Raw genomic sequence first — 26,754 nt, 5'->3', positions numbered from 1 at the left:
TACATATTTATTTTAATAATATAAAATATTAGCATATCTATTTATAAAATTTGTCCTTTTATTTTCTCTATTTTTAAAATATTTAATATTTTATTAAATTATTTATTTTTTATTTATTCTAATAAATAAAAACTGAAAACTAACACAAAGTCACAAACCAATTAATAATCCATTAGAAGTATTAAAATCATCCCACCCGAAACTGCCACAGATCTCATTGAATAACCGCCGTCAGATCACTAGATCCTTCGCGAGAAAGCCCTCTACTCTCCAATGGGCGCCGGCGGCATCAACGGCAACGCAGCGCAGAAGCAGCGGAGGACGTTCACAAAGATCACCCTAACTTCGCTTTCGGCCGCCGTTGCGGAGACGGCGACCTTCCCTATCGACATCATCAAGACAAGGCTGCAGCTCCAACGTGGCGACTACCTCCGCCGCCCTCCGACCGCAGCAGGATCGGCCTTACGTGTTGCCGTTGACATATGGAGAGCGGGAGGCGCTTTTGGGTTCTACGATGGTCTGGCGCCCGCCGTTCTCCGACACCTTTTTTATACGCCGATCCGTATTGTCAGCTACGAGAATTTGAGAAACCTCGCCGGCGATTCTGCCGCCGGGAGAGCTTTTGTTGGTGGGGTTGCTGGAGCCCTAGCCCAGGTGATTCGTCTGCACCACTCTCAATCTTGTTTTAATTTAAATGAGTTTTGTTGTTGAGATTCGGATTCGCGTCGGAGTGGTTTCGATAAAAGTGCAATTAATATGTTTTGGTTATAAACTATGTGATCTTATTACATACAATAGTGTGTGATGGGAGAATCGGGTTGTCCTTTTTTTGGTTTTTTGGTTCGCTAACCATCATGTATGTAATGCAATGTTATCAGCAGTTGTTAACCATTTGACTTGCTGACATCTTTGAGTAACTAATTTATAAATGAGAACTAAATTTTGATCAAATCAGTTTAGATAAGCAGATTATTCAATCGTTAAAATAATGAAACAAAAGAAAGGTCAAAATTGTTGCAATAAATCAAACACACTGCATTTTATAGGTAACTCTATTATCTGTCTAACATTAAATGAAACAACCAATCACATGATGCATAATTTTTAACAAAACATGATAGGAACTTTATCTGTGACCTTCTATCTTGCTTTTTGGATCACTTGAATGGGGTTTAAACCACCTTTGTTTTCTTTTAAAAAATTAGAATATTATTAGGATCACATCTTTAAAAATACTCTTAGTTGAATAGAACATAAAGAATATTATAGACATTATCAGATAACAGGAGGAATAACAACAAGGTAAAAAAAATAAGACGACATAGGAAATCTAAACAACAGGGTAATCAAATTTTATGAAAACCTGGATGGAATTTCAATATGCATTTGTCTTAATTTGGAAGTACTGTTTCTCATCCTTGAAAACATACTTGTGTGTCTGTTTTAATTTTGTGATGAATATGTTCCAAAAAATAAATTTCAAGCAAAATCGGCTTGTTTCAAGTTAAGTTAACTCGATCTACTCAATCTCAAGTCAAAAGGAACTCGAAACTCATGCCAAGCGCTCAGAGCACAACTAGAATTGCTTTTAGAAATTTCCCGGGGACCAGAGAAGTCACCCTAGGATTCATGAGAATGAAAGAAGATTTTACAATGACAAGAGAAGAAATAGGCATTGTTAGTAAGTTTATAATTTCGATAAAAGTGGTATTTAACATGTTTTGGTTATAAAAGATGTGATATTACTACATACAACAGTGTGTGATGGGAGGATCGGATTGTCCTTTTTTTGGTTGTTTGGTTCGCTGCCCATCTTTGTATGTAATGCAATGTTATCAGCAGTTGTTAACCATTTGACTTGCTGACATCTTTGAGTAACTAATTTATAAATGAGAACTAAATTTTGATCAAATCAGACTATATTTAGATATCCAGATTATTTAATAGTTAAAACATAATGAAACAAAAGAAAGGTCAAAATTGTTGTATTAAATCAAACACACTGCATTTTATAGGTGACTCTGTTATCTGTCTAACATTAAATGAAACAACCAATCACATGATGCATAATTTTTAACAAAACATGATAGGAACTTTATCTGTGACCTTCTATCTTGCATTTTGGATCACTTGAATGGGGTTTAAACCACCTTTGTTTTCTTTTAAAAAATTAGAATATTATTAGGATCACATCTTTAAAAATACTCTTAGTTGAATAAAACATAAAGAATATTATAGAGATTATCAGATAACAGGAGGAATAACAACAAGGTAAAAAAAAAAAACGACATAGGAAATCTAAACATCAGGGTGATCAAGTTTATAAAAACCTGGATGGAATTTCAATATGCGTTTGTCTTAATTTGGGAGTACTGTTTCTCATCCTTGAAAATATACTTGTGTGTCTGTTTTAATTTTGTGATGAATATGTTCCAAAAAATAAATTTCAAGCAAAATCGGCTTGTTTCAAGTTAAGTTAACTCGATCTACTCAATCTCAAGTCAAAAGGAACTCGAAACTCATGCCAAGCGCTCAGAGCATGACTAGAATTGATTTTGGAAATTTCCAAGGGACCTGAGAAGTCACCCTAGAATTTAAGAGAATGAAGGAAGATTTTACAATGACTAGAGAAGAAATAGGCATTGTTAGTAAGTTTATAATTTTTAGGGGAAAGTTTGAAATGAAGAACGATGAGATGATCGCCACGACCAAAGGTCATTGTCACCTCAAATTCGCCATCTACCGTCTATGAATCTCTTGAGAGCCTCTATGGATAAGCTTATTGAGCCCATTTAGAACCAAAAATTCTTAATAAGGCCAGCACCAATGAGAGCAGGATGGCACCTTTGTGATCAATCAAAGTATTGCGCATATCACCACAATCACAACCATTATATTGAGGAGTGATGACACCTCAAGAGCTTGGTGGAGGACCTAATAAACGCTGGTAAGCTGAAACTTGTTGATGTAGACCGGAGACCAGCCAAGGTGCCGAAGGAGGAAGCTCGCAATGAACCAATCCTGGCACAAGAGGTTCCAACAATGCATGGCCAATTAGCCTCGGACAACTTTGATAAGAAGAGGTGAACTTCATGAGTGCCTCGAGGGCATTTACATTTGCAGTGTTGACCATATATTTATTGAAGCTAATTGGCTAGTAAATGACAATCCATATAATGATGTGGATTTTTTCACAACATTCATTGTAAATTATCAAATCCACAACATCTCAATTGGCATGAGTTATGTGAATATTATTTTCAAAGTCTCTACGAGAAGATAAACTTGGGAGCTTTTTGCCTAGCATTGACTTTCAGGTCTCTCTTTAGTTTTTTGGGGAGTAAAGAGAGACAAAAGGAGTGATTGCATTACTTATCACTTGGGGAGAAGGTGAAAGGCAGTTCATCGTGATGCTTTACTTCATCATAGTCAACACGCCAACTATCTACAATGTCATCTTTGGCTAACCATTGTTTAACACATTTTGGACAATCATCTCTATATATCATATCATCGTAAACTTTTTAGTTGGAAGTCAAGTAGTGATTGTAAGGCGACCTACATTCAAGGGCTTATTATTTAAAAGTAGTGGAAAATGTGCAAGAGAAGATTATCCAACTAGATGTTCACAGGGGCTCTGGGTTGGCGACTTCTAAACTTGTTGAAGAACTGTAATTTTTGTAAGGAAATAAAAGTTTTAGCTTTCGAATAAGCACAACTTTTGATGAAGATAGAACAACCAAATTGATTGCAACTCAGAAGGTAAATGTTGATATATTTGCCTAGTCGGTTGATGAAATGCCAGGTTTGGACATTAATGTTGCTTGCCACATGTTCAAAATTGGTATAAACGGCAAGAGGAATCATATATTTATAAGATGAGTATTTGTTAATATGGATAGAATGATGATGTTTGAAGTGAAAATCAAATTGATTAATAAATATTTATAAAAGTTTTATGAATAATTAATAAAGAATGTTTAATATTTTTAATCTTTTCACATTAAATATCCAAAAATATAAGATAATTAAGCAATTAAATGTACAACCAAATATCCTGAAAAATGAAAATTGGTTTTAAACCAAGTTGGCCCGGTTTGAACCAAATAACCTGAGTATGACCTATTGAGTCCTTGTGACTACTCAAGTGGACAACTTTTTTCATATGGGAAACTATTGATTAGCTATTTGACTACTCGCCCGCCTATGCACACGCAGCCAACGACTTCGTTTTAGCTCGGCAGACGACTTCTATAAGTCAAACATTCTAATTATGCTATACGAAATTTTTATTTTTCTTTTTTTTTCTGATAGTCATCTATGTAGCAAATTCAATAATGCTAAAACTCCAACCTAAATTTGTAAATAGGGGTTCAAGAGGTGAGCTAAGTTTATGCAAATTTTTATTATTAAGCTTATTTTATAGAAATTCTGAATATTTCACTCTAAAATTCTTTCTTTTTCTGTATTTCTTAGCTCTCTTTTTGCTTATTCTTAGTACGGTTTGGTGTGATTAATGGATAATTTTAAATTCAATAGAATATTATTTTTCAAGAAAGATAATCTATATCAGAAAGGGCTAACCTAGGGTAAACACAAGATTAAATGTGCCACTTAAGAATTCATGGGATACTAACCCAATTGTTACAATCGGCATATTTGAAGATTATGTCCTCATTCCCTTTAATATGCTCTTTATTAACCTCTTTTAAATAATCAATTGTTATTGTTTTTGTGGAAAGTTTAAATTGCAATATTTTGATTACATGCTATGTATATACGGCACGTATGGCATGAAAAGTTAAATTGTTCACAACAGGTTTTGAGATATTTGACTTTGGAGGCTCATCAACATCTGATTCATATCGATCAGTGTTTGCTTATACTGACCCTTGCTGCGTTTTAGCAGTACTTACCATCCAGGTTAGCCATGTTATCTCAAATTAGGGTCAGCTCTTCTAATCATAATTTGGGTTAGTCCACTTCAGTATAAACCAATTTGGTTTTGATTTATTTCAAGATGATGGAATTATTTTAGCTTTAGATTTTTTTTGAAATCTTCCAAAATCTTCCAGAGGTCTGAGAAACCTTCTAAATAATCCTAGGATTTGGAGTATTTTTGGAATATTTTATTGTTGTCTAAATTATTTGTAAGGGCTTTGGATAATCTATCCTTTTGAAGTGCATTAAAATTATGATTTAGAATATGTTTGTTAATAGAATTGTTATTCCTCGTTGTAATCATGCCATCTTGATATTCTTCGTTTTCATTTTAAGTTTTATTGTATGCTTTTTTATTTGGTTTATAAATCATGCCATCTATCAATAAAAATTTATTTTTGTGTTGAATCACTTGATGTTTGTTGTTATTTTTGATACCAAGGTGCATCAGAGTGATTCATGAATGCTTAGTAGATGATATTTGATAAATATCCCTTTTTGTCATTCTATTTTTGTATCCCCGATTCCAACTTTTGTGGTTTGAACAGTTTTAGCCTCTTATTATATAGTTGTTATGCACGTTTGTTTGGAGCCGCAGAACCCAGTAATTGATATATCGACAATGGCTAAGCAATGCATATTGTTTCTTGTTACACTTTTCATTTTATCCCATGATCTGTTTATGCATTTATCTTCTATCTATTGTTTATTGTATCACTTGCGCGTCATCTTTTTCCAGGCACCCATGTGTATCATTACCGGGAGATTGTAGGAGACTTTAAATCTATTAAGTGCACTCTCAAGGTTTTATGCGGGGTTTTGCAGTTTATGTTGCTTTCTCTGAATGTTTACATATTATATCCAAATATGATTACTGCTGGTATCATGCTTTCTTCCATTATGGCAATGATCATTGCTTATTTCTTGATGTTTTAGCAACTGAAGCTCATTTTGGTCTTTTGGATGCAGGTTCTGGCAAGCCCTGCAGACCTCATTAAGGTGAGGATGCAAGCAGATGGCCACCTTGTAAGACAAGGCCTCCCTAGTAGATACACAGGAATTTTCGATGCCTTCAATAAAATCATTCGAAGTGAAGGTGTCTTAGGACTGTGGAGGGGTGTGTTTCCTAATACTCAAAGAGCTTTTCTGGTCAACATGGGGGAACTCTCATGCTATGACCAAGCTAAACGCTTCATCATTAACCATGAAATTTGTGAAGATAATGTTTTGGCACATACCATGGCATCAGTTGCATCTGGTCTCTGTGCAACTACCTTAAGCTGTCCGGCTGATGTGGTCAAGACCAGAATGATGAACCAAGCTTCACGCGCGAAGGGAAAAATCATGTACAGAACTTCTTACGACTGTTTGATGAAGACGGTGAAGTTTGAAGGTGTAACGGCATTGTGGAAGGGCTTCTTTCCAACGTGGGCAAGGCTTGGACCTTGGCAGTTTGTGTTTTGGGTTTCTTATGAGAGATTCCGCCAAGCCTCTGGCCTTTCTTCATTTTGATAGGGGGATTAGTGCGGCTTAAACCTATTCATTTCCTACATGGTTTACTTGCAACCAGAAACATCTAAGAGATCGAACTGAAAAGGAGAAGGATTGGTAAGTTCACAGAGCTTTGTACTAATTACTTGTAGTTTTTTACACTTACACTAATAGTTGACAGGATGATTTTCACGCTTTCACCTTGTTTACTTATCAGTTGCTAAGTCAATCTTGATCACTTTCCAGACGATCCTTTTTTTTTTTTCATATAGTTTCTTATTGCATCGGATACAACACATGTTCCTGGAAAATAGTGGAAATTTTCGATGCTCATAGTCGCATCTGAAATACAATCATGGCTAATGTTATCCTACCAAGGTTGTTTACACTAAGGACAGGCCTCCAATGTTCCAATTAGAGGTGTGAGTCAAAAACTGCTTAGTTTTGCTTGACCAGAAGAGGGATCTCTTTTGAACATCCAACAGCATAATTCTAGGTTCATAGATCAGAACTTAAAAATTTCTTGATTCTAAGTTTACATTGCTCGTTAGAATACTCATAATAAACATTTGTAAAATAGAGTTGGAGACAGATCTAATTAATAGTGAGGTTGACGATGTTTCGGCGAGAAATTATTCAATGCGGTCACCAAACTGTTTAAACCCTAAATCAGAGAGCTCCAACTCACCCAGTATACAACGATACACAATACTGATACATAGCAAAAAAGTGACATGACGCGTTTTGATTTGCCTCCGGATTCCGTCCAGTGACCGCACAGAATAATTTTTCATTTTCGGTTGGTACATTCTTCAAGGATTTTAGGATTGGCCGTTAGGCCCTATTGAGCTTATAGACACTAGAAGCGCTATGTTGGCCTCCAGGAGCCTTATGGACATCCTTGGCCGGCATAAGTTTGAGGATTTTTATATAATTGAGTAGTGGAAGTTACATTGATTGATTATGATGTATTTTTATGTGATGAATTCATTCTTCAATCATTTTCTCATCATTTTTATAAAATCCCAATATAAATGTCTTTTGGTTATAAATGTTGGGTTGATCATATAGCTCTTATGTCTATAATGCATATTGTTGAAACTTGGAATTGGTTTCATTTTAGTTAGGCTATTATGATTAGTATGACTCATAATTAACTCTCGAGGTGTGAGTCAAGTTGGCTCGAGCTTGACTAGATAAACAACTTGTGAGCTGAGTTCGATGAGCTAACAAGTCAAGTTTGAGCCAGCCCTGACTTGGCTCGATAGTTCACGAGCCTGCTCGTTTTAAAAATATGAATATAAAATTCACTTAAGCTATATTACCATTCTGAATTTTAACTATAAAGTTATAAAAATATTTAAAATTTACATCCCAATTTCTTATATTAAGTGATTATTTATATATTTCCTCTAATATTTCATCCTTGTTATTATTTTATTATAATAACTGCTTGTATCATAAACATTTTATCTATTTCATAATAATGTGGTTTGTTGTTGATTACTAAATCAATAAATGAACCTTAATAATGTTTAGTATCATAATTATGCCTATTAATGCATTAAGGATTAAGCAGTATCCAGTCCATGTAGGCATAAATTATGATAAAATCTCATGGTGGAAGGACCTTTCAAAATATGTCAACATAATATGGCTATGCCCCCTCTAACAGAAGATAGCTCATCATGGTTAATTAGCTTACCAACTATTTGGGCCTCCAAATATTACTATAATACTGAAATAACAAACATATGCCCTCCACATTGTTTTTAAAGCAAAGCAAATGTAATGAAGGTAACTTTTTAAACTTGTGAACAGAAGCCAATATTCTAATTAATTATTTTGTGCGGACGTCGAACGCCTTACGGAGATCAATCAGAATGCGCCATGTCACCCCTTTGCTCGGTACCACGGCTTGGTGTTACTGACGTGACACATTCTGGTTGGTCTCCGGACGGCGTTCTGCATCCGGTCTTCGCATAGAAAAATTTCTCCAATATTCCTATCCTTAGCCCCTTACATCCACTTACCATATTCTTTCTCTCTGCTTTTGGTTCAGGTTTGGCATCAAGGCTGTCCAGAACCCCAGATCCTTATCTTCCAAGCAAACATTCTATTTATTAATCCACCCAGCGGCAATTCTCCATCATCAAATCTCTGAATTCTAGAAATTCTACAAATGTCAAAGCTGAGGGTCCTCAACTTCCAGTACCAAATACTGAAGAGGCTTCCATCACTAAGTCCTGCAAAATGGCTCTCTGCCAAAGATCGCCAAATCTCCGATCTAATGCAATCCTTTCAACCCAACATCGACGAAATGCGACGTGTTTTCCGCAGGATCAACTCGAATGGAGATGGCAGGATCTCCATTGAAGAGCTCAGATCTTTTCTGAGTGCAATTGGGAGGAAAGATGCAGCTGCTGAGGCCAACTCAATGATGCGAGTCGCCGACCTGAACAAGAATGGGTTCATCGAATTCGAAGAATTCATGGAGGTTCATCAGAAAGGGGTGACCAGAAATGATATTAAAATGGCTTTCTGGATGTTTGATGGGAACAAAGATGGGAGGATCAGTGCAGAAGAAGTTCTGTCTATGTTGAGGAAGCTGGGGGAGGAAGTGAGCCTGGAGGATTGCAGGCGAATGGTGAGTAATATTGATAAGAGTGGAGCTGGCTTGGTTGGCATGGATGATTTCATGATCATGATGACTCGAACCATGAAGCCTTTGTGAAGCTCTGGTCTTTTTCGAGTTTTTTTTGCTTTCATTGAAAAAGATATGACAAATACCCATATGGATGTAATAAAGCATCTTTGCAGATTGAGGCTTTGTTTGAGACGGTTTTTTTACTGTTTTTTAAAGTAGTTTTAATTTAACCGTTTAACCATTGCTTTGTTAAAAAAATTTTGCTAGTAAGTTGTTATAGACAGCAGCTTTTAAAAAAGCTATTTTTTCCATAATAATTTTACAATCACCTTTATAAAAAATTACAGTCATCCCAATGAATCCTTTGGGTTACCAAACAACTTGACAAACACTTACATGGTGTATATAATATTTTAAATAACGAACAAAAAGTCAAGACATATTATGATCAATTACTTAGTATAAATTAATATATGAAACAAAAATTAACTTAGAAAATCAGATGGATCTACATTCAAAATACTATAAATCCTACGCTTTATCAATGAAAAAACATTTAGAAAAGATAAAGAAGGGAATTAGAATTTAGAAAAGAGTCCCAACTCTTAAAATTATTGCCTGAATTTAATTTAAAATGAGTGTAATATATAGATAATTAATCAAAAATTATTTTCTACTCATGCTATATATAGATAATTAAGATAATTAACCTATCCAATAATACATTCTTATTTAAAAAAAAAATCTCAATGGGAAGGCCAACTTAGAGAGTTCTTATATTTTGAAATAATAGGACCTTTAAGCACAAACTAACAAAAAACAATGAAGGTTGCTTTCTTTAATAAAACTACTGTGATGACCAAATTAATTTGAGGCTTCGTTTGGGACGGCTTTCTTTCTTCTTCTTAAAGCAGCTTTTTCGTACAAAATAAAAATATTTTGTACTAGAAAGCTGCTTTAAGAAGCAGAAAGAAAGCCGTCCCAAACAAAGCCTGAGTCTCATTGAAAATCACTTTACCCTAAAAGATGGAGTGCTTTAAATTTCACTCTTTGCATCAAATTGGCATAAAAGAACACCCCCCTACAAAATCTTTTTAAATATTTTGTTCTAATTATTCCGTTTGGTAAAATATTTAGATTTTATTTGAGACAATTTTTTATCAATATTTTTTCGTTACTTTGAAGACGTTTTGTACTAGAAAACTAATTTAGAAAGACTTAGGCTTCTTTTGAAACGGCTTTATAGCTGCTTCTTAAAGCAGTAATAATGTCGTCCCAAACGAAGCCTAAAGAAATTATCCTAAGCTTTGTTTGAGATAACTTTCTTGATACTTTGTTTTTCATATCTCAATCATAATTTTATTTGGAGTTTTTTATTTTATTGCATTTAATAAAATTTTGGGTTAGAAAACTATTTTTTACTTTAACTTTAAAAAACTATTTTCTCTACAGTAATTTTGTAATCACCTTTGTAAAAAATTTGTAGTCATTTTAAAAGATCCGTATTCTCTCATAAAAAAGATTTAGGCTTCATTTAGAATTGATATGTCATCAAAAAATTATCCTGCACAAATCTCGAGGCAAAATCAAGTCGGAAACTGAGCGTCTCGTAAATACAAACCCAACTCGAATTCCAATTTTAGCAAACTTACAGTCAAACTGAGCGTCTCGTAAATACAAACCCAACGACACCAAATTCAACTCGATCTGAGCCCAAATGAGTCTAAATCGAAGACCCGAAGCACTATTTGAAGGTTCAAACCACAGTTTGGATTACCAAACAGTTTCCAAATTTGACATGTTTATAGTCGAATTGAGCGGCTCGACGAAACGAATCCGACAACCCCAATATCGCCAAATTCTGATATCATTAAGACCTTCAAATGTCTAACAAATGGCCCACGATCAAGAGATTTAATATCGGCCGTCCATCCAAACTACTCCACATTTGCCCTTGATCCTCCTCCTATTTACGGGTCATGCCATCATCAAAAAATTATAAATAGCCCTTCATTTCTCTTGAGAGGTGACCTAAGCAAGAAGAAAAAGAGAAGATGAGAAGAAGAAGAAGAAAAGAAGGAGAAGAAAAGAGAAAAATGATAGGATGGAAGAAACTTCTACTTAACTACCGCCGGAATTCTGCCTGGCTTCCACAGGACACTGGAATTTTGTTCGACTTCCACAGTAACGCTGAAATTCTGCCCGACTTTCATAAGATGCTGGAATTCTATCTGACTTCCACATTAACGTTAGAATTCCGCCCGACTTCCACAGTGACGCCGAAAGTTCGCCTGACTTTCCAGTGACGTTGAAACTCTGCCTGATCTCCAAGTGACGCCGAAATTCTGTCTAAACTTCAAGTGTTTATGAATTCATCTCGAATACACAACTTGCTTGTAACTAGATTTCAGTCCGGAAGAGAATCATTGTAATATGATCGTCCTACATTTTAAGGACGAGTCAGCCTCTTGTATCTCAAGCAAATACTAATGGAATTCTTCCGACTAGGCGTGGCACCGTGATTTTTTCCCTTTCCAGGGTTTCCACGTAAAAACCTCATTGTATTTATTTTTCTTATGTTCGCGTGCTGGATATCCGTACAACGCTAAGACGAAAACTTTCTAACTCTTTCGCCGCATATATTCTAGCCCGCAATAAGAACAACTTTTCCGCTGCTTTCTAAAAACAGCTTTTTAGTATAAAATTTTGTGAATTAGAAATTTATTACTAGAAAATTATTTTAGAAAATAGCAAAAAAAAAAAAATCCCAAACGTAACCTTAGAGATCAATAATTATATAAATATCCAAAAGACTTTGACGGTCAAAATTCCTTCTTATTGGTTAAGATTTATTGAGGCTGTCAAAATATTCCGATCAATCTTGTTAATTACATATGATGGTTTCTTCATGATGGAACTGTAATAATGATATTTTAATGGTTTCTTGCAAAGGACTCTAACCTTCCTTTGATAATTACATTCTTGAGAACTAAACGTTTGGCACAATTTGATACCATTATTATTTTTTACTATGAGTGCCTTGCCGAAGGAATGAGAATTTTGCAAATGGAACAGTCACTTTTTATTATTTACAAATTAACATTTTTTTTATCATTTATGTAAAATTTTATATTTATTTGTTTTTACACAAAGCTCCAAGTCGTTTGGAATATAATTATGCTTCTACTAAGCCGAGAAATATCCCATTTGTTTTATTCTTCAATTGATGCGATTCCTTTGGAGACCACGTGGAGTTGACTCGGTCAACCATATTCTATTCCTTGATATCTTTTTAGGTGACCATCAAATTTCATACAAATTTAATTATTTATTTTTTTCATAGTCATGAACATTATAATTCATGCACCTAAATTTTTTTTTGACACGAGCAACATGAATTTTAAGGTAATATTTGAATTAGGAATTTTTAAAATTAAATGCTCGATCAATCAAATTTTGATTTTGTAAGTTTATTATTGAAATGAACATCTCTACGAGGTGAAAATATTGACACTATAAATTATTTGATTTGACTCCAAATAAGTTCAAATTAAGCATTTGAATTAGATTTATTTATTTATTTTAAAAATCTTGTAAGCCCAAGATCACTCAATCTAGACATCGTTAAGGCATTTAAATGTTTGATAAACTATTTATAATCAAGAAAATCAATATGAACTGTTTGATGGAGTGTTATAGATTCTAGCAAAATTTATCAAATGTGCATCTCATAAAGCTTATAAATAGGATCATATTCTCTACAGAAGAAAGGGCTCTAGAGCTAAGAGAATTAAAAAACTCACCTTTTTCTAGCTATAATTATTGATGATCGTCACCAGCAATCGTTGCTACAATATGTAGACTCCTGTTAAGAATTAATCGTGTTGTTGGGTTTTAAGTGTCCATCTGTGAACACCTGAATTATGTAATCCCTATAAACAAAATCAAATACTTTTTATTCGATGGTTTCCTCTTCTGCTGGTTTCAGTATGCTTTTGCAATGGTGTTTGGCAGTTGTATCTTCTTGTTGCTGTTCCAGACAATGATGATGAGGCTTTTGTGCGCCACCTTTTTGGCCCTTACTTGCTAGTAACCTTGGTGGTCACTAATCTTTACGGTTTGCTGTTGTGGCTTGTTTTGGTTCATGGTTTGTTGCCTCCAATGAATGGTCCTAGCTTGGCTTGGGCGTGGGTGTGTGTGGCCTCATTCCTGAGTCCGTTGGGAGCTCGCCCCTTTTATGGCTCTGAATTTCTACGTTCTACCTACTTTACTTTGAGGTTGCTTCTTTTATTGCTATTTTTTGCTTTGTAATTTTATGTTATTTTTGCTGTGTCATGTTGTATCTTCCCTTTATTTATGAAGTTTTTCTTATTTAAAAAAATAAAACAAAACAAAAATCAAATACTTATTATCAAACAATTCCATTCTCTTAAACTATATGAGGAAAGGAGGTTGTAATGTATTATTCAATTGGGTCAGGCGCCATCATGGCTTTTTCCTTTTTCTAGTTTTCTATGCAAAAAAATAAAAATTTTCCAATACAACTTTTTTCATGCGTCCTGAATTTGTATCAAAAATTAAGACATAAAACAGACGTTATACTGCAATAAATTTCTAGCATGTAATAATAAAAAATTAAATTTAATTAATTTAAATTTTAATCTATATTATATTAATTGTAAGTTCATAATATTTCATAGAGTTTCTAAGACTATAATATTTAATACATCATTGAAAATGATCATGAAGGACATGAATCACAATGTATATTTGAATTGAATGTTTTAAAACTAAATTCAATAACATATGAACTCTGATGTCATACTCATCAAACACTCTAAGATCAAGAGAATTAATATAGGCGCAATTTTTCTTCATATTAATGATGCATATCACTTTCAAAAATATATATATACACCCTCACTCTATATATGAAATGAGACCTAAAATTTGAAGTTGGACAAAAGATTCAAGCTCAGAGACTAAGAATCTTGGAACTCCACTCGATCACCACTATCATATCACCATCTGACTACGTCACTATTGAATCGCCATCACTCGCTACGGTCATATGGCCACTATCGCCCTGCTACGATCCTCCGACCTCCATCACCTGATTAGCTGATTATGATTTACCAACAAACATCACATAACTATGATCCTCAAACTATCAACACATTTAACATTTTTCAATTCCTTATTTATAAAGTTTGCATCAAGATATATAATTTTTTTATAATGACTTAAAAAAAAAATTATTATAAAAAACCAACCCAATGAAAATATCTCATCTCATTCAAAGTTCCAATGATAAGAAGGAATCCCTCCCTAATCATCCACTTAAGCTATAAGTAATGTATTTGGGTCCCACCACTTCATTTGTTTCCTTTTAACTATAAATAAGACCAAAAATTAATTAAGCTTTCCATTCCAACTCAATTGTTCTAATGACCATACTAATCATGACTGAGCTTTCCACAGAAGAGCAGTTCAAGCAGTGGCTGAAAAGCTTGGACAAGAACAGCGACGGCCGAATCAGCAAGCAAGAGCTGCGCGAAGCACTGCGCTCCACCGGTCAGCGCTTCGCCAGATGGAAGGCTTGGAGGGCGATCAAGAACGCCGATCTGAACAGAAACAATTTCATCGACGGCAACTCGGAGATTGAAAAGCTGATGTCCATTGCGGCCAAGTGGTGGATCGTCGCCGGCAACGACGACAAACGCTGAAGACTCCGCCGCCGCTTACCAAACTCTGTTTTTTCGTAATCTGGTGTGCTTGTGGCGGTGGTGGTGATTATTATTAATTAAGGTTATATAATGCTTCGAAGATGTTAATTAGCAGAATCAATTAGTGGCTAAGTGACCGTCTGATTGTGTCGTTGATCTTCTTATAAGGACCTAATTCTATCTGTGTTGCTGATAATCATCTTATCAGTGTTGATGAAATATTATTAATCTGGCTTAAGGGCTAATTTTTATTTCTTAGAGTATTTAAAAGATATATTTTTATAATAATATCAAATGATTAATCTTCTCCAATAAATTGAATCTTTTATCTGATAATTAGTCCATGTAATTAAAGATCTAAAGATTATAACTTTTATAATGATGATTACAAAATTATTTCAAAAGTATAATTGAAAAAATTGCTGCTTAAAATAGTTTTATAGTATAGAAAATTTTAAAAAATAGTCAAGCAAAATTATAATTATCATCTGAAAAAAAAGTAAAAATTGATTTTGTTTTGTTTTTGCAGACTCAATCAATAATTAAATATTATTCAACTGTTTATGAAACCAAAAAAAAAAAACAGCATTTTTTATGGGAAATAATTTGGAGTAATAGGATATTTCACAGCTGCCAAACATGAGAGGAGTTCAGCGGCGACGGCGAGAGGAGGGGATGCTCGGAAATCGTAAATGACTGTGTACCCACCATCTGCGCGCCTTCTTCTCTCTTTTTCCTTTTGCCTTTACTCTTCTTGTTGTTTCCATCGCGGCTTCAGCTGCCTACTTTGAGCTACCGTGAGGGTTTGCCGATAATGGCGACGGCACTTGTGCCCTTGCGGAGTTGCAGGCGGGAGATCAGCAACCCCTCCATCATCTTCTTCTTCCCTCAAGGTTGTGGCTTGGGTAATGTAAGTCCTAACCTAAGCGAAGTGTTTAATTTGTTGATGATTTTAATAGAAAGATTATGAATTGAAACTGGAACAAAATAGTAATTTTAATTACTTTAAGTTACTCATTTTGTAAGAATTTGATATATAGGAGTTGAAGCAGTACTATGAACAACCTTAGCCCCAAATAATAAGGAAATTCAATGCGTGACCGTAATGAAATCTGAAATAATTAGGACCTGCCATGGCTGTATTAGGTGATCGGGTTGGTAATCAAGATTACATCTTAAGTTGTGTATATGGTTTCTTTTGGTATATTTCTATCCTTGCTTTTCATCTATTTAGTCGCTGGTGTATGTGATTCAGTGAGATTTAGCCAATTATGATACGCTCCAGATTTTCTGGTTAGAGTATTGTTGAATGCCAGGCAGTGGTAGAGATGATGTGTTTAATGTTAGCTTTTTGTACGAGGATTCAACAACACATATATGATATGAGTTGCAAGTGACACCGGAGTTTTTATATGGAAAATCCAAGAAGAAAAATCATAGAGCCTAATCCAAGTGAAATGATTCCACTAGTGCATACATTGATCACAAAATATGCCCTTTATTGTAGTTAAGGAAGGCATTGATATAATATAGTAGTTATAAACTGTATAGAATCGATTCCATGGTGGAAGTTGGAAGAGCCTTATTATATGGGTAATATCTTCAAAGATCGTTTGTTATATCTTTGATTGCTCTCCTTTAATGAGAGAAGTTCAGAGACTAAGAAGTCCAACATAAATTTTAATAATGACATTGAGAAGTAGAGTTGGCATCGACATTATGCATCAGCCTTAATAAGCAATGACCTGCAGTGATATTGTTAGCAACAACAGGTGATAAAGTCCACGGGCATTGGTATGATCGGTATATATTGTCGGAAAATCATAGTCAAATGACGGTGGTTCATAGACCGTAGTCAAACAATGGTGGTAGGAGGATTGTAGTTGGACGATGATGGTTAGACAATCATAGTTGACAATGCTGGTTAAGATACTGTACTCAAGCAATGATAGTTAGTGGATCATTTGGTGGAAATATTCAAATGATCGTAGTGGAGCGGTGGTAGTTAGGAGACCGTATTCAAGCCATGATGATTAGGAGATTATAGTCGGATGATAGTGGTAAGGGGATCCTATTTGAGCGACAATGGCTGAAAGACTATAGTTTGGCAATGGTAGTTGTAGGATTATAATCATGAGACAATGATTGTTGAAGTATCACATGTGATGATCTAGGAAATTAATTGAAAATTTTTTATCTTTTATCTTCTAATCAATCACCGAGCGTCACTAATCATCCTTTTCAAAAAAATAAAAAACCAGAAATATCATTTCATTTCATATAACTATTAATATATACAATGTTGTCTAGTTTCAAAATAATCATGTAGAATAACCATAATTGCACTTATCATATTAGTCTACTCAAATGTATCCTTGGCTACAACGATATAAAAACTGTAGTAAAGCCAAAACGGTGGCTAGTTTTTTATTAAAAACTTCAATAAGAAACACAGGATATAGGTGATCTATAATTCGAGAGGTAGATCGGCTCTCCCAAAAATCAAGACGCTGCTAGGAAGCTTCCGAAAAAAAAAACTATAGTAGAAAATCCAACATAGAACATGATGTTAAACCCTAGACAACTCCTTAAATAGCCACAACACCAAAGAACATAATTGAAAACTTCCTAATTAAAATCTAGTGTGATTGAGATTTAGTCTTGTGTGACATGTAAAAAAAAAAGTCTTGTGTGACATTTGCTGAATTTTCTTTTCATACTACAAACTTGATTGCTACTAAAGTTTTATTTTTGTTAACTAATCTTCTTATAAAACTTCAGATTTTGACAACTATTAAATTATTTTTTAGAATGAAAGAACTATGAAGTATGCTTGCTAATTTTACATTAATAATGAATGATTTTTGCTAAAGATAAGAATTGGTAATATGTAAAATATGGTGTTTTTTGTGTACTTTCATTGTGTGAGGTTGCCTTAGTAACGCTAGATGCCTAAGCTTCCTACATCATTAGTAAGCGTTTTGGAAAATATCCATAATCATGTAATCTCTGTCATGGAGCTTATTTTTTCAAGGAAAAATTCAGTTGGCCTTTTTGTTTTAATTTATTTTTTGTTTTTTGCTTTTTGATACATTTAGGTCAGTGAAAGAGAAGCATAATATTAAGTTAAGTATTGCAGAGATGAGGATGCTCAGGTAGATGAGTGGCTTTATTTTTAGAGACAGGAGATGAAATGAGCATATAAGTGAAAAGGTTGGAGTGGCTCCAGTGAAAGATAAGATTAGAGAGAGTCGCCTTAGATGGTTTGGTCACATAAAACGATGGCCTTTCGATGACCCGGTCAGGAAAGTAAACATATTAGATTCGGCTTATATTAAGAAAGGTAGGTAATCCTAAAAAGACTTGGTTAAAAAGTATTAGAAATGACATTTCTTTATTAGATTTAGATGATAATTTGACTCTTAACAAGACACAATAGAGAAAAAGGATTCATGTAGCCAACCCCACATAATGGTTTAAAGGCTTGTTGTTGTTGTTATTGTTGTTGTATACATTTAAATCAATTAAGGAAAAATCCACATACATCACATATGCAATACTCGAATCCAAGACTTCTTGGTTGGTAGCCAAAATTCCCAACCAACAGACAAAGGTGAGCTGTGTAATTTTTGTTAATTTGAATGCTAATTTTTGTAGGTGTTGGGAAATGATTCAATTGATGTTTGAGTGTATTCCTGAGTTGTCTAATTCTGAAGATTTTCTTGATGCATTATAACTGATTATATGGGTTAAACAAAACTTTTATACTCTTATCCATCATTCTTTACAATATCCTTTACTTCATGCACTCCCAATTATACTTCGACATTTAATTTGTCAGTTTTATACTATTTCTTTTGAGAATGACGAGCGATAAAGCTCTCAATGTATGTGGCTTGATATATGATTTTAGAGAAAACTCCTTCTCCCCTAATCATTTGTCATGTGTGGAATCTGATTGTGTTGATCAATCGGGCTATTTTGTTGCCTCGAACCTCAAGTTTCTCGTGCTTGCTTGGGGGTGTGATAATGCCCTAATGTTGTGTACCTGAGCACCCCGACGCTGCTTACCCGAGCGCCCCGGCGCTGAGTTTCCGAGTGCCCCGACATTGAACAATAGAGAGCAGAGCACCGCAACGGCCTAGATACGGTCGCAGCAAATCAATACCGAGGTTTGAGTGCCGCAGCGCCCCAAACAGGCGCTGTAGTGCTGCGAGACGGAGTGGATGGTTTACTTTCTCGTTTTTCTGAAGGGTTGCTTCCCTTGGGGTTATTTTACTTAGTTTTCTCTTGTATTTTGAATGTGTAGACATTGAGAACGGGACTATTTTGAGTTTTTCCACGTTAAATCCTAGTGTCCTTTATTTTTCCACTATTTTTACTTTCTTGCCTATTTCTTCATTGTGGTGTTTACTCCTCATACCCCAACATCATTGTACCACATATCCTTTCAATTTTTAGACTCACTTTTGTCATGCTTATGCTGTTGGCGTTATTTGAATTTTTGTGTCTAAGTTTTTGATTTAAAGTAAGCCTCTCTAATCACTTTCACTGCTTTACGATCATTTTATTCAGGGCTTCAATGGTGAACACATGGCTGGGGGGTGGGGCTAAGTAGAGGGGGCCCACACACTAATTAAATATTGTGTTGGAGGAAAAATTCAAATTAGGGCTGTTTAGGGATTTAACTTTTATCCTTTGCTTTGATTAGTCTGGTATTATTAGAGTTTGGATCATCTTGAATGAGTGAGAGATTTGAGATCTAGGGTTTGTTCTTTTGGGCTCTAGGCTTTGCTAGAGAATTGGAGAGTTGTTTCTTCCTCTTGAATTGAAGAAACTTGTAACTTGTATTGCTTTTCTTGTTCGTGGATTTAATAGAAAAGTTTTCCTTGTGTTTTCTCTCCAATCTTCTGAAATTCCTGCATCGTTTTACTGATTTCTCTCTGAAATCAACATATTTCTTACTGTTTTCATCAATTATTGATAGGTTTACTTGCGAACTCAAGTATTTCCCCTTAGGGTTACTTGCAAACTCAAATATTTCCTATCAGATTAGTTTCGCTTTCCATGCTTTTGTGACCACCTCGTCTAGAACATTCCATATTATAGATTGATTTAGAAATATCATTTGTTGTGTCAATTTCACATTCTAGTATTTTGCCATGCTTATGTCTTATGTTTTATGAGGCATTTGCCCTTCTTAGTTCTTTATGTGGATATGTTATTCCACCTCTAGTTCACAATCATGTCAACTTGATTGTCTTTGCTACCAAGTGCTGGTTAAAGTCATTATCAATATGGCTAGATTGTTTTAATCATTCTATTTTGCTTTTATCTCACTCCCAGTCTCATCAAATGTTTGTTCAACAACTGGTGAACCCTTAGCAGCTTGGTGGTAACATTTGTTTCTACTTTTTCTTGATCTGCTATTATGTCAATTTTGTTTCATGATAATGAAAGAAAGTAAGTTAACTTTTCAAACAGCATTGCACAAATGATGCATAATTTGCAATCTTAGATAAGTTGATAAATTTACCACGTTCAAAGTATAAGGCAACTGATCCACCTTCTGCTCCTTTATTTCGTCATTGAGGTTTTAGCCACACTTTTCATAAGTGCTGAAGAGAAGGCAACCTCCTTCTCAAATAGGAGGAGCCAAGGAAGGATTTAGGAGAGGAGAACTTTTAGACGTTGACGGTGAAGCTCTGTTGGAATGCTGTCATGATAGATGAAGACTTTCTACTAAAGTAGAATTTGCAGGCTTTAAGAGGAGGCTCCTCCCACGACTTAGCTCTCTTGTTGTCTTGGAATCGTTAATCATAATTTGTAAGTATTTGCTTTAAACCTCATGAAAGTAGGTTGGTGATTTCATCAATTCCTTCTCGTTGTGGGCGTTGGACATAAACTACCCCAAGTACATAGTCGCACTTGTCCATGCTTTTTTTTTTCTCCACTTTTTTTATATGTTATGTTAATTTTGTTGCATCTTTAAGAAAAATAAATACACTTCTCAATAGCACTTCATGCTTGATTCTTTATTTTCAATGAAGGATTAATATATAAATTACATCCCCAACATATAAAACTATAAAAGGTACTTACGGTGGTCTACATTTTCAAAGAACATTTATGCAATTTAATGAAATGTTAGGCTTGTGCATATTTTTTAAAATCACTTTAAAGATTGTTTTAATCATGATTAAATTTTCATAAGTCTTTGTGGGCTCCGAAAATTTCATAAGTGTGTGTGATCCCGGCCTCTCCGCGCCATCCGTCTATTTTTCTTTTATAAGTATTTGTGATGATGATGGCAGAGAGTTTTAACGAGATTAGGTTCCGGGGGAATTTTCAGAAGGCAGTTTGAGTTTTAGATAAGACACTACCCAGAGATTTCGCCCTCATTTTGTGAGGACTTTTTGATCTGAGTTCTGGTTTCCTATAGGCACAAGCTCCTATAGTTAATTACCTCTCTCGATAATAGGAGAGAACTTTCGATTAAGGCTAGTCATTAAGGATGTCATATGGATCATAAATCCAGTCTATAATAGCAACAATCTTAGGGTTTGAATTTTGAATTTGGATTTTAAAAATTAAAAATTTAAGATGAGCCCGATCAAGATCCAATGATTCCATCGTCCCGGGCTGTCATGATCCCTGTTCTACTTAGTCAGAGGTGGTAGTCGACCCAACCTGACAGAAGGCACCTTGTCGGCAGTCATGGGTTACTTCATCCAAGAATACCTTGTAGATCTGGGTTAGTATTTGTCTAAGGAGATATATCTGAAATCCACCTTAGCTGACAGAGGGTTTTATGTCTGTCAAATCTACTTTTTCAAGGGTTTGACTTCGTTAGAGAACATACAGGCTTTGAACGTGATCGTGATATAATGGTGTCATTTTGCGGCAAAATCACTCGATCAGAGGGCACGTGCCACGTCCCTGCTGGCAAGAGATTATTTGAGGATGAATCGTAGTGATACATTCGACACAGATTCACTCTTTGTGAGCTGAGATTAATTTCAAATTTATCACCCCTGACAAACGGTCGCGAGAGGTGAATTATTTTTAGTTTTAAGTTTTTAAGTAAAAGTTTTCATTTCAGAGATTTAGAATTTTGTTGAGTTTGAGATTTGGCCTCTTCGGTTGAGATTTCTTGTAAACATGGCCATCATCGGGGTGGCATTAAGGTCACTTGTATTTTTGTAGGATTTTGGAAGGCATTTTGTAATTCAAATTATATCGACTCCGGTCCTTTCAAGGAGGAGGATGAAACATGAATATTTGGCCCGCACAACATTCTTCAATCGTTGGATTTGGGACTTAGATGTAACGATCGGAGCACATGCAGGTGGTAGCATTTGACCCTACGCAACATTCTCGAACATTAGCATTTAGAAATTTATTGCATTTGTCAGAGCACATGCAAAGTGTAGCATTTGACCCTATGCAACATTCTCGGACATTATCATTTAGAAATTTATTGCATTTGTCAGAGCACATGCAGAGTGTAACATTTGACCCTGCGCAGCATTTTTGGACATTGTTGTTTATAATTTAACACGTTGACTGGAGCACATGCAGGGATATATTTAATTTTAGAGATCATATTTAATACATAAGGGGTATTTTAAAATATTTAAATATGATCCAATTTATGCAAGTGATTTTATTAGAAAATGACCTAGGATTTTATTTAAAGGCTTACGAAGGCCTTCTGTCTGCTTGTACACATGTTGCGGATCCGGTGATGTGTAGAGGAGAACCGGCGAGGTCGGATGCTTCGGCTTCGGCGTGCAGGTCGTCGGCGACAGGCTTGGCCGGGGCAAGTGTAGGTCAGGCTGGCTAGGTCGAATGCAGAGGCAGGCGTCGGGTTCAGTCGCTAGAAGAGGTGGAAGTTGGGCTCGGTGGCTAAAATCCGGTGAGTGCAAGCGGCTGAAGTTGGCCGGCGTGGTTGGACTCGGCTTTGCAGAAGATCGTGAGACCGAAAGGTATGTTGGTATGTCATCGAAACTTCTTGCTTGCGATTCTCTCAGAGCATTTTGTGCGTGAGAGCGTGAGTCGTGAGAGCGCCCGAATGGGGGAGCGGTGTTTTTGTGTCGTGAGTGGGGCGGTTGTGGGGCAGTTACTTGCGATCGTGGGTGGTTTCGATCTAAGCCGTGGGTTCATAGGGCTTCGGTCTACTGGGCAGTTGGAGCCAGCTTACAGGTCAACAGTCTTATATCCACAAATTAATTAGCAAATAGAAGTTATAAATAGAACATTGTGTAATTTATTAAGTTGCTTAGTGAATAAAAATATTACTGTTGGAATTTTCATTTACCAATGTATGTAGGAGGAACATTTTAAAAAATTACGAAAAAAATCCATTTGAAATTATTTATGGTTATAATCCCGAGAGGTCCATTGATCCGAAATATATTCTATCATATACATTTTTAGATGGTACCTATGTTGCACCAATACACCTATTTATAGAGGTGTGCTGTATCTGATACACCGATACGGCACTGATACGTGTCGGATACGGCTTTGTCGTATCCAATTAAAATACTATTTAATTTCAAAAGGACATGCGTATCTGATACGTGTATCCGTTGAAAAACAAAAACAAATCCGAAAAAAAGACTAGTCGTATTTACTTCTGCGGTTGCGAGCGAGGTTCTCTCATTTTCGAGATGGATTTGAGTCTCTTGATGTTATGAGAATATTAAAAGTTGCTAATCTTTCACTTGATGAGCCTAAATTAGAAGCTGTGAAATTTATTAAAGATAATATAGAAGTTCAAAGACAAATCACTGAAGAAGCTAATCATATCATTCCTTTTATTGAATAGTTAAAACTTCATGTGCTAGACAATTTATGTTTATGCTTTTGTTGTTGTACTAGACATTTAATACTTACTTTTATTTTGAAATTGTAAGCTACAAGGCTACAAATGATATTACTTTTATTTTTTTTTTTGTAATTTTAAATATTATGCTTTGATTGCTTTCTTAATTTTATGTATGATTTATAAATTATAATATCGTGTCTGCGCCATACGCGTATCCTGTATTTTTAAGAATAGACGTGTCTCGTACCCGTATTGTGTCATATCCGTGTCACCGTATCCGTATCGGTGTAACATAAGATGGTACATTTGCATTTGTATATGATTTATATTGTCCTCATACATATGAAAAACTTTGAATTGAAGTAATGATAAATATGCTAAAAGTGTAAATACAAACACATTCAACAAGAGTATTTGATGAGGGTGAATCTTTAATTCACATTTATCTCAATGCTACAGCACCACTAAATATAAAAAGTTAGATGTCAGGGCTAGTGACCCCTTCAAATTTGTTAGGAAACTTGTGCAAATGTTTATTTAGTTGAATGTCTCTTGATATGTTTATAGTCTACTTTTTAATGTAGAAAATATTATCCATATAGACCTTGGAATTCACAAATTAACTCTTGCAGAAGGTCAAGATAATCAATCACAGGTGCCTCTCCATCCAAATTTCCTGGAGGTTGAATGTATCATTTCAGATGAAGCTCCATCATCTTCAGATTCCTCTACAGGTTTTTAGTCAAATGGAAGAATTAACCTCTTTTTGACAACACTTGGATTACTAACAGACCTGAATATGCTTGAACCAGAACTAGTGGATGCCTGGATGGCTATCATAATTTTAACTTTGTATAGATTCAATGCAACATGACTTTTCTTTTTGGGATCACAAGTGCGAGCTATTATTCTGTGCAGATGCCCGGACGGTTCTCCCGTCCGGTTACGCGCTCGGTACTGAGCGCTCTACATTTTTGAGGCGGCGTGGTGCATTTTTATTGGTCTCCGGACGTTTCCGGACGCCGCTCATAATAATTTTTCCACAAGCGCAGTTTCAGTTCAGCTGACTTTTCTTTTTGGGATCACAAGTGCAGTTTCAGTTCAGCTAACTTTTCTTTTTGAGGGCAATAATTAACTATCCGGCTGAAGTTTTCAATTAATTGAGTCATTTCTTAGACAGTCATGTTCAATGCTTTGCCTGTCCCCCACAGCTGTCTGTGCCAGTGCAGCCAAGTTTCCCTGCATTCACTTTTGTAACAGCTTTAATTTGAAAGTTTTTTTCTTTTGTTCTTGATAATCTAAAGGTTACTGTTTATCCCACTTGAGATATTAACAGTTTACCACCTCATATTTTCTCTATTCCATATGTTATACTCCTCAATATGTACCCCATTCAATATCCTATTACATTTTCTTTCATCAGTCTTTCACCTGTGTGCAGGGGACATTTAGGCCAATTAAGTCAAACTCACACACACATCACATATATAAAACTCGAACCCACGACCTATTGATTGATAGTCAAAGCTCCCAACTAACAGATCAAGGTGAGCTGCGTTACTTTCTCCTCTCACACTTGCCCTAGTGCAAATTGTTGGGGATGAGGAGTAAACACCACAATGATGAAACAAACAAGAAAGTAAAAGCAACGTAAAGTAAATGACATCAGGATTTAATATGGAAAAACCCAAATTAGGGAAAAACCCAAGGAGACGCACCAAGAAATACACTATGAAAATTAGGAGCAAAAAGTACATATCTCTCTTCTCTCTCACTCTTTTATTGCTTCTCTTCTCACATGCACCGTTCTCAATGTTTAACCTTACAGAAATGTAAGAGAAAGCCAAGTAATTAATCCCAAGAGACGCTACCCTTCTGAAAAACGAGAAAGAAAACCATCCAGTTAGTCTCGTAGCACTGCGGCGTCAGTTTGGAACGTTGCAGCTCTCAAACCTTTCTCTTGATCCATTGCGGTGCCTTATCTAGATCGCTGCGGCGCTCCACCTTCTGTCATTTTGTGTTGGGGCGCTCGGGAGCACAATGCCGGAACGTTCGGGTACACATCGCTAGGGCGTTGTATGGAGGGAAAAAAATTAGACTTGGGGTAAACCCCCTACACCCCCCTTGCAAGAACGACAAACTTGAAGTTCGAGGCAATAGAACATTCCGATTGATCAACACAATCATATTTCACACATAACACAATTCATTTACATGTACCTCAAATGTCGTTTTTCTTTTGCTACAGAAACTATCGTCAGATTCATCTTAAAGGCTCATCATTTATCAAAGAAATGGATAGCAACACAACGACAGAATGTTTTTACATTTTGTACAGGGATGGTCCATCTCTCATATACTATTTATCTGAGTAATCCCCATACTTTGTATTTAATCATCTGAAGCTTACTGCTACTGCCACAGCCATTCTATGAGGACATTGTGGTCCAACAATCATATGGACAAGCTCAACTAATTTTATGCCAGAAGACGATGCTTCTCCTGTAGCATGATATAAACAGAAAATTGGAGCAGGAAAGAAAAAATTTTAGGCTCTTCTGCGGCATTATTATTGGAGAAATTATTTTGCCTGGACGCCGGGAATAGTTTATCGTCCGAAGATCAATCAGAATGCCCCACATCGTCAGTACCGAGCCGGATACCGAGCTGGGTGTGACGTAACGCATTCTGGTTGATCTCTGGATGGTGTTCGACATCCGCACTGAATAATTTTATTGACATGCACAAGCAAGTGCACTTTATTTTGATGTTATATTATGGTCTAGTAGCTTTTTTTTATAATTTTATTTAATTTTATAAAATTATGATGAGAATTGCAATGTTTTATGATGTAAAATATTAGACATTAAAAGAGAAGCATAAAATTAAGTAAAGAGTTGCGTAGACAAGAACGCACAGGTGGATGAGTGGCTTTATTCTTAGAGACAGAATGCTTAACGAGTATATATTTGAAAAAGTTGGAGTTGCTCCAGTGGCAGATAAGATTAGAAAGAGTCTCCTTAGATGATTTGGTCACGGCCCTCCGCTGATCCGATTAGGAGAGTAAATATATTAGATTTGACTTATATCAAAAAAGTTAGCGGTGGACCTAAAAA

The 26,754-nt window shown here is 35.4% G+C and overlaps 2 protein-coding genes and 1 long non-coding RNA gene across 4 annotated transcripts; all 3 read left to right on the top strand.

Annotated features, from left to right (window-relative positions):
* The first annotated feature begins 182 nt into the window (after window positions 1-182).
* On the top strand, window positions 183-8,630 carry LOC110114817 (mitochondrial uncoupling protein 3). 2 transcript variants are annotated; one of them, XM_020847830.2, is made up of 4 exons: window positions 333-654; window positions 4,820-4,923; window positions 5,911-6,549; window positions 8,495-8,630. In XM_020847830.2, the coding sequence occupies exons 1-3, from the start codon at window positions 483-485 to the stop codon at window positions 6,451-6,453; spliced, it is 819 nt and encodes a 272-aa protein (XP_020703489.1). In that variant the 5' UTR covers window positions 333-482; the 3' UTR covers window positions 6,454-6,549; window positions 8,495-8,630. The 2 variants fall into 2 exon arrangements, with proteins under 2 accessions (XP_020703488.1, XP_020703489.1); XM_020847829.2 differs by lacking the exon at window positions 4,820-4,923 and having other exon boundaries at window positions 183-654.
* On the top strand, window positions 8,615-14,805 carry LOC110114818 (calmodulin-like protein 1). Its single transcript, XM_028694439.1, has 4 exons — window positions 8,615-9,162; window positions 9,210-9,273; window positions 13,094-13,226; window positions 14,561-14,805. The coding sequence occupies exons 1-4, from the start codon at window positions 8,615-8,617 to the stop codon at window positions 14,803-14,805; spliced, it is 990 nt and encodes a 329-aa protein (XP_028550272.1).
* A 557-nt stretch (window positions 14,806-15,362) lies between these two features.
* On the top strand, window positions 15,363-24,997 carry LOC110114825. The gene is made up of 2 exons (XR_002305273.2): window positions 15,363-15,715; window positions 24,271-24,997. It is a non-coding gene; the product is annotated as an uncharacterized LOC110114825 (long non-coding RNA).
* Window positions 24,998-26,754: the final 1,757 nt, after the last annotated feature.

The sequence above is a fragment of the Dendrobium catenatum genome, unplaced genomic scaffold, assembly GCF_001605985.2.
Source record: "Dendrobium catenatum unplaced genomic scaffold, ASM160598v2 fragScaff_scaffold_484, whole genome shotgun sequence".
Lineage (NCBI taxonomy): Eukaryota > Viridiplantae > Streptophyta > Magnoliopsida > Asparagales > Orchidaceae > Dendrobium > Dendrobium catenatum.
This window is presented reverse-complemented; position numbering and strand designations above follow the sequence as displayed.